This window comes from Helianthus annuus, chromosome 10 (assembly GCF_002127325.2).
Source record: "Helianthus annuus cultivar XRQ/B chromosome 10, HanXRQr2.0-SUNRISE, whole genome shotgun sequence".
In the NCBI taxonomy this organism is placed as follows: domain Eukaryota; kingdom Viridiplantae; phylum Streptophyta; class Magnoliopsida; order Asterales; family Asteraceae; genus Helianthus; species Helianthus annuus.
In genome coordinates this window covers 166967687-166977653 of record NC_035442.2, presented here as the reverse complement: position 1 = coordinate 166977653, position 9967 = coordinate 166967687, and the positions used below count along the sequence as shown (strand labels likewise).

Sequence of the window (9967 nt, the reverse complement as noted above, 5' to 3'; positions counted from 1 at the left end):
ATATATATAGAGGGAGATAGTGAAAACGGACGTGTATAAAAAGAAAAAGTGTGTGTGAATAAGATTTTAGGGATGTTAGAATAGAATAAGCATGTAAGAATAGTTGGAGAAAAAATATCAAGGCGAACTAAAAAAAGCTAGAGGACAAAAACCTCCATTTTACAAAAGTTCAAGTACCAATAATGTTATTTAGCTAAAAATATCTTGCTATTTTGGTACTCTCTCTTTCCCGTCATTTTATTTCCCAAGGGTGCTTGTTCTCTCGATCTTATATTATTATTATTCAAGTAGTATATCGAAACCCTAACCCCCAAATTCCACACACAATTCAATCTTCAAACCATCATATCCTCAATAAACAAACCAGAATGCAAAATCAACAGCATCAAAGGCTGAAGCTTCAACAACAACAAGCTTTGATGCAGCAAGCTCTCCTTCAACAGCAATCGCTCTATCATCCTGGCCTCTTAGCACCTCCACAGGTTCGCACGCCTAATTTGTTATGTTTCATGTTCGCCATAATGTTTTTTTTCGTCTTAATGTTGTTGTTTTTGAGCTTAGGGATTTGGTTTTGTGATTGATCGTTGGATTATGAGAATATGAGTTATGACCGTTGTGCCTGTAATTCGTTGTTAAGTTAGATATTTTTTTTGTTTTGTATGTGAAATGTAACGTTATGGATGATCAATTTGAGTTAATTTTGTTTTTTTTTTTTCATTTTGTGCTAAATGCAAGATTTGTTTTGAATTTTGTTACTGGTTTAAACTAACATTATAATGCTTGTAATAATCTGTTAATTATATGTTTGGTCATGTACACTTTTATAAAAGGTTAGGATCATCAAAAGTTTGTAACTTTTATGATCTGATATGATTTTTATAAAGTCAACTGGTAGCTTTATGTTTGGCTTTGCTGGTATTCGTCGAGTTCTGACCGAATAATGTTTTTTTTTTTTCGCTCAATCTTTTTTTCTTTGCATATATCGTATGCGTTTGAAACTATTGGTTTTTTAATCCCTGGAATGTTTTTTCTCACTTTGATCCTTAACGCATTGGATAAGGCCTAAGGGTATTACTGTATTAGCTGTTGTGCAATGCTTCCTCTTTTTATGGAGATGATGAGAGGCTTTAATGGTTTTTATGTGATCATATACACAGTTTAGTGGTTTGTCTCGTAGGATATTAGGTAAATACCCTGTTCACGACACCTTCTTTGGGTGCGTCATAATGGTGGTCTGTGTGTTTTTTTTTTGCTTTGTTGCATGTGGCTTTTTTCATCTATAGTTATATTGCTTTTCAGCGATTGGGGGTCTGGTTATGAGCATTCTTTGTTTGGACATTTGGTTGTGGGAAATGTGGTACTGGGAAGTTTGTTCTGGTTATGGTTGTGAGCATTCTTTTTGCACATAAGGCATATGGTTGGTTAATATGCAAGTTCTATTTTGTTCACCATATAAGTATCTACCATGAGATTCCTTCCTTCCCAAAATTCTTTTTTGATCATTCCAATATGGCAAGGGCAAGGTTTTTAGTTTACTCTTGGCTCTTAAGCATCTGGATCGGTTCTTTCTATTGATGAATTACCCTTGTGAGGTTTTTATAATTGCATTGCTATTGTTAGATCTTTAGAGAAGTCCACACATCAATCATCCCCTTAGGTATGGTTTCAAAAAAGTACTCTAGACAACAAAAGCGTTTTATTTTTGTTGTGTCTTAGTAGTTTCTTTTATTTAATACTTAGTCACAAACTCACAATGAGTGCAGATTAAATCAAAATGAATGCTGCTTTAGAACAATAAAAACTGTGAAATGTTTGTAAGGAATTGAGGTAGTCAGAACTTATAGTGAGTGCAGCGATGCAGCAAGTTCTTTGATCTAAAGTTAGTTTTGTCGTCTTGCATTGATTTACTTATACTTAGGGGAACCGTGTGGACGTTTCTTTCTTTTTTTTTTTGTTAGTGTGCTTCTTTGGTGGCTGGTGTGTACTGTGTAGTTTAGTATTCAATACGCTTTGACTTGGCCCTTTTACCCATTGTTTAGTTAGTTGGGGGGTTTAGCTTTTTTTTTTACTCTTCAGCTTGCTTTTTTTTTTTTTTTGGTTTTTTTCTCTTTTTCACTTTTTTATTTTGCAGATTGAGCCAATCCCAAGCGGAAATCTGCCTCCTGGGTTTGATCCAAATACATGCCGCAGTGTGTGAGTGGTTTGCCGATGATTTTTCACTTTTTTTTTCTTTTCATATGTCCCTGGTAACCAACTATGTGTTTTTTTTAATTTGCTATTATCTTTAAATTTTGATCTTCTCCTCTTCCAACACACACACACACACAGAGTACTGAGGTTTATAGTTGTGATATGCAACGTGTCAAATGTAGGATGACTATATGTTTTATGTGTATGGGAAACTAGGTAGTATTTTGTAGCTAAATTTTTTTTCTTTTGAAAACTTCTAATTCTTTTATTTTGAGAAATTGCAGGTACGTGGGGAACATTCATATACAAGTGACGGAACCACTTCTTCAAGAGGTTTTTGCAAGTACTGGTCCTGTTGAAGGCTGCAAACTCATAAGAAAAGAGAAGGTGTCCATATGTTTAAAACTAGATTGAAAAGTGAAAAGTTTTGATCATCTTTGCGCATTATCTATTTCAAAGATGGCACCGTGCCATATGTTGAGTTATTACACAGTTATATATCTTTTTGTTTATCATCTGTGCAGTCGTCTTATGGATTCATTCACTACTTTGATCGTAGATCCGCTGCACTTGCTATATTATCTCTAAATGGGAGGCATTTGTAAGTGTTTTTACAATTTTACCAGAGCTATTTGCTCCTCTCCTATCTTATGTCACCACTTCTTATCAATGCTTTTTCAGGTTTGGTCAACCTATTAAAGTCAACTGGGCATATGCCAGTGGGCAGAGGGAGGATACATCAGGTAGGTTTTATTAGGGGTGTCAATTGTGTCAGGTTGATGGGTTGGCGGGTTGAAATGTGCAACCCGAACCTGACCCATATTATCATTCGTGTCAAAGATTTCAACCCTAACCTGCACACATATAAATTCTTGTCAACACGAACACGACCCGTTTAACCTGTAATGAGTCATACATGTTGATTTATAAGCGGGTCATCTATAACATTTCTAATGGTGAATGTGAGTGTTATAAGTAAATAATAGTGTGCCAAAACTAACATTATTACGACCAACAATATAAAATAGAAACGGAAAAAACAAAAACAAAAATATAAAAGTTTTTTTTTTCTCTAAATAGTTAAATGGGTTAACGGGTCAACCCGTTTTTATACGCCTCAACCCGAAACCGGCCTGTTTTTAATAGGGGTTAACCCGAACCCGATGCGTCTTTTAAACGGGTCGTGTTAGTCAACCCAAACCTTTTTTTTTCGTGTTGGGTTCGGTTCGGGTTTCGGGTCATGTCAAGAATTGCCCTCCTTAGGTTTTATGTGGTGCTTATAGTTTGTTTGGTTGTGTAACTATCATCAGGTGTTACTATTGTTATATTAATTCGATCTCATGGCATTTATACTTTTGATTTGCAGGTCACTACAACATATTTGTCGGTGATCTTAGCCCTGAGGTCACCGATGCTATGCTGTATGCATGCTTTTCGGTTTATCCTAGTTGTTCGTGAGTACATCTCTCACCCTCCCTTATCTCACACACATACATGGGGCTGCAAACGAACCGAACATTCAACGAACAATTCGTGAACTGTTCGGCGGGAAGTTCGTTTGTGTTTGTTCGTTTAATAAATGAACGAACATGCGGGAAGTTTGTGTTCGTTCGTTTAATAAAGAACGGACATGAACAAAGGCCGGTTTCGTTTATTTATGTTTGTGAACATCCGGTAATTTGTTCGTTTATGTTCGATAGTTCATTAGTGTTTTTTTGCTTTTGTATTTTATATATATACTTCAAAATTCCGACAAATAAAATATTTGATAAGTATCAGTGTATTATATATTCTGTTCGTGAACGCTTGTTTGTTTTCATTTGTGTTCATGAACGTTCGTTTGCGTTCGTTTCCTAAAATTAACAAACGAACACAAACACGTTCATTTCCTTAACGAACAAACACGAACACAAAATCTCGTTCGGTAAGTGTTCATGAACGGTTCGTGAACACATATTTCTTTTTAACAAACGGACACGAACAAGGTCTTGTTTCTTATTCGTTCGGTTCGTTTGCAGCCCTACGATACACAGCCTCACACACAACAATATAATTCTTTTCATGTCTATTGGTTTATCATAGGGATGCAAGGGTTATGTGGGATCAGAAAACTGGCCGTTCACGAGGTTTTGGCTTTGTTTCTTTCCGCACCCAACAGGTTTATAGTTTGTATCCGACCAAGAGGATTAAATTATTACTATATTTGTGCATACTTTTCGTCTATTTAGTTAGAACCTGACCTTGTTGATTCATATGTTCAGGATGCTCAAAGTGCTATAAATGACTTAACCGGTAAGACTTTCGTAACGCTTTTTATTCATTTGTTTTTCAAAGAGTAAAATACCATTTTCGTGCCCGAGGTTTGGCCAGTTTTGCAACTTTCGTCCAAAGATTTGTTTTTCCGCATCTGGATTCCAAAGATTTGATTTTTTGCCATTTTCATCCGGCTTGTTAACTCCATCCATTTTTCTCCGTCAAGTCAGGGGTATTCCCGTCCTCTTTGTTAACTTAAAGGGCAATTTGGTTTTTTCAGGGGTATTCGGTCTTTTTACATAAAGTGTTAAAAGACCGAATTGCTCTTTAAGTTAGCAGAAAAGACGGAAATACTTCTGACTTAACGGAGAAAAATGGATTGGAGTTAACGAGCCGGATGAAAATGGCAAAAATTCAAACCTTTTTGATCCAAATGCGGAAAAACAAACTTGTGGATGAAAGTCACAAATATGGCCAAACCTTAAGGACGAAAATGGCGTTTTACTCTTTTTCAAATGTTCGAGAGTATATTAGATTAGTGTTTGAGTTCATTTATTTCATTTGTGGATATCTATGCGTACTATTCTCTCACCATTTGTTCTTGTCTTTTCAGGGAAGTGGCTTGGCAGTAGGCAGATACGGTGCAATTGGGCTACAAAAGGTGCTGGTACCAGCGATGAAAAACAGGCTTCAGATTCTAAAAGCGTGGTGGAGCTAACAAACGGGTCTTCAGGTACGGAGCAGAAGTAATAATAATTCTAAAAGAGTGAATTTCAAGAATTGTCCTTTATCTTTATAACAATTTTCAGGCGCTGTCCTTTATGTTCAAAATTGACGAGTTTTGTCCTTTATGTTTTCATATCATACACGTTTTGTCCTTTAGGCCTAACCCAGTTAGTTTTTTCAGATAAATTTGGTCATGTGCTTTGCACATGAGGGCATTTTTGTCAATTCAAAGGTAAGTTTAACGACAGATTTACAGCTCAAAGCATATGACCAAATTTAACTGAAAGAACTAACTGGGTTAGGCGTAAAGGGCAAAACGTGTATGATATGAAAACATAAAGGACAAAACTCGTCAATTTTAAACATAAAGGACAACGCCTGAAAGTGGGTATAAAGATAAAGGACAATCCTTGAAATTCACTCATTCTAAAATCTTTAGTTTTGACTTTTGAGTGTTACGTTTTTGTTTTAATATTTTTTTATTTTGCAGAGGAAAGTAAGGAGCCTGTTAACGGTGACGCACCGGAGAATAACCCGCAGTTTACCACTGTTTATGTTGGTAACCTTGCTCCAGAAGTAAGAACTCGTATTCCTGTTATAACCCATAAATAATCAGTTAAATAGAACAAGTTTAAGTATAAATTGAATTATTATTTTATTTTAATTTCAGGTTACTCAGCTTGAGCTTCATCGCCACTTTCATGCCCTTGGTGCTGGAGTAATTGAGGAAGTACGAGTTCAGCCGGATAAAGGGTTTGGTTTTGTGAGATACAATAATCACGCAGAGGCCGGTTTGGCTATTCAAATGGGAAACACTCAATCCATTCTTTACGGTAAACAAATTAAGGTAAGGATGCTGGTTTGATAGTTTATTGATCTGTTAGTTTTATTTTTGTAAGAGTAAAATGCCATTTTCGTCCTTGAGGTTTGGCCAGTGTTGCGACTTTCGTCCAAAGGTTTGTTTTTTACATCTGGATCCAAAAGGTTTGAAATCTTGCCATTTGCATCCGGCTCGTTAAATCCATCCATTTTTTCGTTAAGTCAGGGGTATTTTCGTCTTTTTGTTAAGTTAAAGGGCAATTCGGTCTTTTGAATACTTGTACATTATGCTAAATGCTTGTACATAAAATGAAAAAGACCGAATTGCCCTTTAAGTCAATAAAAAAGACGGAAATACCCCTGACTTGACCTAACTGAAGAAACTTGATGGAGTTAACGAGCTAGACGAAAATGGCAAGATTTCAAACCTTTGGATCCAGATGCGGGAAAACAAACCTTTTGGACGAAAATGGCATTTTACTCTTTTTGTAAACTAAACTTAATACTCTTTTATTTGTTTTGTATGCAATTCAGTGCTCTTGGGGCAGTAAGCCGACTCCACCAGGAACAACTTCAAACCCGCTTCCGCCACCTGTGCCTGCACCAATGCTGTCAGCTGCCGACTTGTTGGCATACGAGAGACAATTCGCGTTAAGCAAGATGGTCGGGGTCCACGGGCTCATGCACCCTCAAGGGCAGCACCCTCTTAAACCGGCAACTATGGGCGGTATGAGTATGGGTGCTGCTGGAGCGAGCCAGGCTATTTATGATGGTGGTTTCCAGAATGTTGCTGCTGCCCAACAACTCATGTATTATCAGTGAGTGATTACGTGGCGTTATTGTATGCGATGTTTTGTGTTTTTCTTTTTTTCGGGTTTCTAGGAGGCTTTATGATGTTCCTCTTTGTTTTTTTTTATTTACCCCAATGTTGTTCTACTTCTATATGCTTGCCATGGGTATGGATACATATGGTATGATGTCTGTTAATTGCTAGTGATGGAGATGCATGCTTTTGTACCTGTAACAAGTGCCTTTGTTGGTTTGTTTGGTCCCAGATTCAATAGCTACAAATGCCAATTAGTGACTTGCCTTGAACAGTGGCGGACCTACCCACGGTCGTGGGTGGGCTCCGCACCCATTAACAAAAAATTTTAGTGTATCTTTTAGGCAAAAAAACCCGACCGCACCCCTTGAAAATATGATTGAACGCCTCATCCGCACCCTCAGCAAATAATTTCTGGGTCAGCCACTGGCCTTGAAACCCTCTACTATGAGGGTTGTGCTTTATTCTGGAGTAAGGTTGAGTTACAGTACAAAAGGGTTTAGAAATAAGAAGTGAAAGAAGTCACTAAAGAGTGACAAACGTCCAAGAAGGTTGTGCTTTATGTTAAACTTTTATAATGTGTTTTAATGTTAAATCTGGGGTAAGGACGTAAGGTTGAGTTATAGCACAAAGAAGTTTAAAAAAAGAAGTGTAAGAAGTCATTATAGAGTGAGAAATGTCATAGATGTCAGACAAAATTGTACAAATTAAACTTTAGAGTAAATTACTTTTTGAGTCCCTGTGTTTTAGTGGTTTTAACTAGTTGAGTCCAAAAGCAAAAAGTTTAACGACCTGAGTCCCTATAAGCATTTTCTTTAACCATTTGAGTCCTTTTGAGTCCAAATTTTAACCTTTTGAGTCCAATTTTTTGGACTCAAATCATTATAAAGTGAACAAAATTGGACTCAAAACGTTATAAAATAAATGGCTAGGGACTCAGGGCGTTAAACTTTTTGATTTTGGACTCAAGTGGTTAAAACCACTAAAACACGGGAACTCAAAAAGTAATTTACTCTAAACTTTATGTTTTACTTAATTTGCACTTCATATCTTTCGTTATGAAATCGCCAAAACACAACCTTTATGTTCATGTTTTGTTACATCCTATAATCTTTACAACTAATATTGTCTAAAAACTCAATTAAGAGGGTATTATTGTCATTTAACCATATCTTTTTTTAGTAATAAACTAATAAATAAATTAATACTATAGCCCATTATAAAATGCACTTGTTAAACCAAATCAACAGGTTCAACAAACCCAGTTTTGAATACCTTACTCCGGTCCAATTACACGGAGTGTCTCCCGCGCTGGTGCCGGTATAAAAACTCCCACACATTCACTTCGCTTCCAACCTAAAATTCCCGCCCAATTCTCATATACCTAGATGTGAAAAAGCGCGGATCTTAACTCGGCTGGAAAACCAGATCGTAACTAATCATCAGCATCGCTGCATTGCCACCACCGGTATTAGTCATCACTGGGTCGCCACCACCGATCCGAGATTTATTCACTTGGGCTTTTGATCCAGCGATTTCATTATTGGTTTTTAAGGCTTTTGATCCAACGATTTGATTATCAGTTTTTAGGGCACGTAATTACCAGGTAACATTTCGATTTATTTTTTGTCATTTGTTATATATCGAATCAAAGTTTCCCCTTAGTTTTTGTTTTCATATTGACTTGAAAAGTATATACTAACTCACTCCTATATATTTTCCTTCCCAATTTTAATAGGAAATTCGGGCCAGCTATCTACACACTTTGACTGTTCCAATAAGGATTGTATAGGCCTATACGACCCGTATTTGTTAAAGTTTTAGACATGGCAGACTGACAGGGTCAGCGTTTGTCTGGTGGCTGGCTTATACGGATCGTATAGGCCTATACGATCCCTATTGTAGTCCTGGTTTTTTTGAGGTTGAATTTTGATGTGTTGGGTTGGGTTGGGTTTGGTTATTGGTGTTTTAATGGGTTTTATAATTTTTATTATATTTTATCGTTATGTATCGTATTATAGCGTATCGTGGCGTAGCGTATCACATTTTTAACTTTTTTAACATTTTATCGTGACGTTTATAGCGTATCGTGACGTATCGTATCACATTTTTAACTTTGTTATATTTTATCGTGACCTGTTATAGCGTATCGTGACGTAACGTATCGTATCACATTTTTAACTTTGTTATATTTTATCGTGATGTGTCGTATTATATTGTATCATCCTTGTATCGTATCGTGTTGTATCGTAGTTGTATTTTGTATTATTTTTTATGGTGAAGTATTCACGTCGTGTGATAACATTATACGTAACCAAGCAACCAATCTAAACATTTAAAATAAACAATCACAAATATAAATAAACTGAAACTGCAAATTTAACTATAATAAGTTTGTATATATACATGACATCGTTCAAAACACATAAACAATCAAAATACGAAAAAAGTACCACAATCCTAAATCGCTGGATCCACATCCTGACGCTCCTGATGGCCCCGGATCCTGAATGGAGCCTGCTTGCCCCGAATCCTGTCCAAGGCGAGGCGACAACGTTGGTATCGGCAATGGGTTCGACCACTCTCGATAGTCGCCTGTATATTGCCCTCGATCGCCCACATGAGAAGGGCATCAGTACGGGCATGATGGGCGTCGATCCGCGCCTGCAGTCGGCCCTCCATCTGCTGTGACGCAAGCGCCACAGCTGGTGGGAGCTGGTCGTACAGAACGGGGTGGGGGTACCGAGGCACCCCTTGTGGTTGCGGCTGCGGTGGCGGTGGTGGGTGAGTGTCGTCACCATCGGCGTCATCGTCATTGTCGTCGGCATCACCACCTACCAGGGGGTAGCTCCTCTGGTAACTCGTCTGGGAGGTCGGCGGGGACAAAAAGTTGGTGGTCCTCTTGTATAAACTAAAGGCCGAGCCCAGGGAAGTCACGCGTGATGTGCATGCCGATCGGCGTCTGCCGTGTCAACCTGGTCGGCACAACCGTGCCCCTCGGTGAACAGTGGGTCCTCCTGGGGAACGAGCCCCAACGAGTGGGCAATACGCGTGATGTACGCCCCCGTACAACAAAGAACTGTCCTGCCGGTGGTACGCCGCCACAAACCACTAGGCGAGGCAGCGATGGAGGGCACACGACTCCCCCTATATAAG

The 9967-nt window shown here is 38.0% G+C and overlaps 1 protein-coding gene across 1 annotated transcript; it reads left to right on the top strand.

The window, feature by feature from the left end:
- The first annotated feature begins 243 nt into the window (after positions 1 to 243).
- On the top strand, positions 244 to 7030 carry LOC110886430 (oligouridylate-binding protein 1B). Its single transcript, XM_022134216.2, has 12 exons — positions 244 to 482; positions 2132 to 2193; positions 2475 to 2577; positions 2715 to 2791; positions 2872 to 2933; positions 3557 to 3644; positions 4273 to 4348; positions 4452 to 4482; positions 5057 to 5176; positions 5660 to 5745; positions 5840 to 6016; positions 6523 to 7030. Exons 1-12 carry the CDS (start codon positions 369 to 371, stop codon positions 6808 to 6810), a joined length of 1284 nt encoding a protein of 427 aa, XP_021989908.1. The 5' UTR covers positions 244 to 368; the 3' UTR covers positions 6811 to 7030.
- The last annotated feature ends 2937 nt before the right edge of the window (positions 7031 to 9967 follow it).

Bases quoted from the DNA above. Each gene is read 5' to 3' on its own strand.
- LOC110886430 (XM_022134216.2), top strand. From the start codon at position 369: ATGCAAAATCAACAGCATCAAAGGCTGAAGCTTCAACAACAACAAGCT. The intron at 2,934-3,556 runs GTAGGTTTTATT...TTTGATTTGCAG, and splicing joins GCAGAGGGAGGATACATCAG to GTCACTACAACATATTTGTC. The intron at 5,177-5,659 runs GTACGGAGCAGA...TTTATTTTGCAG, and splicing joins GCTAACAAACGGGTCTTCAG to AGGAAAGTAAGGAGCCTGTT.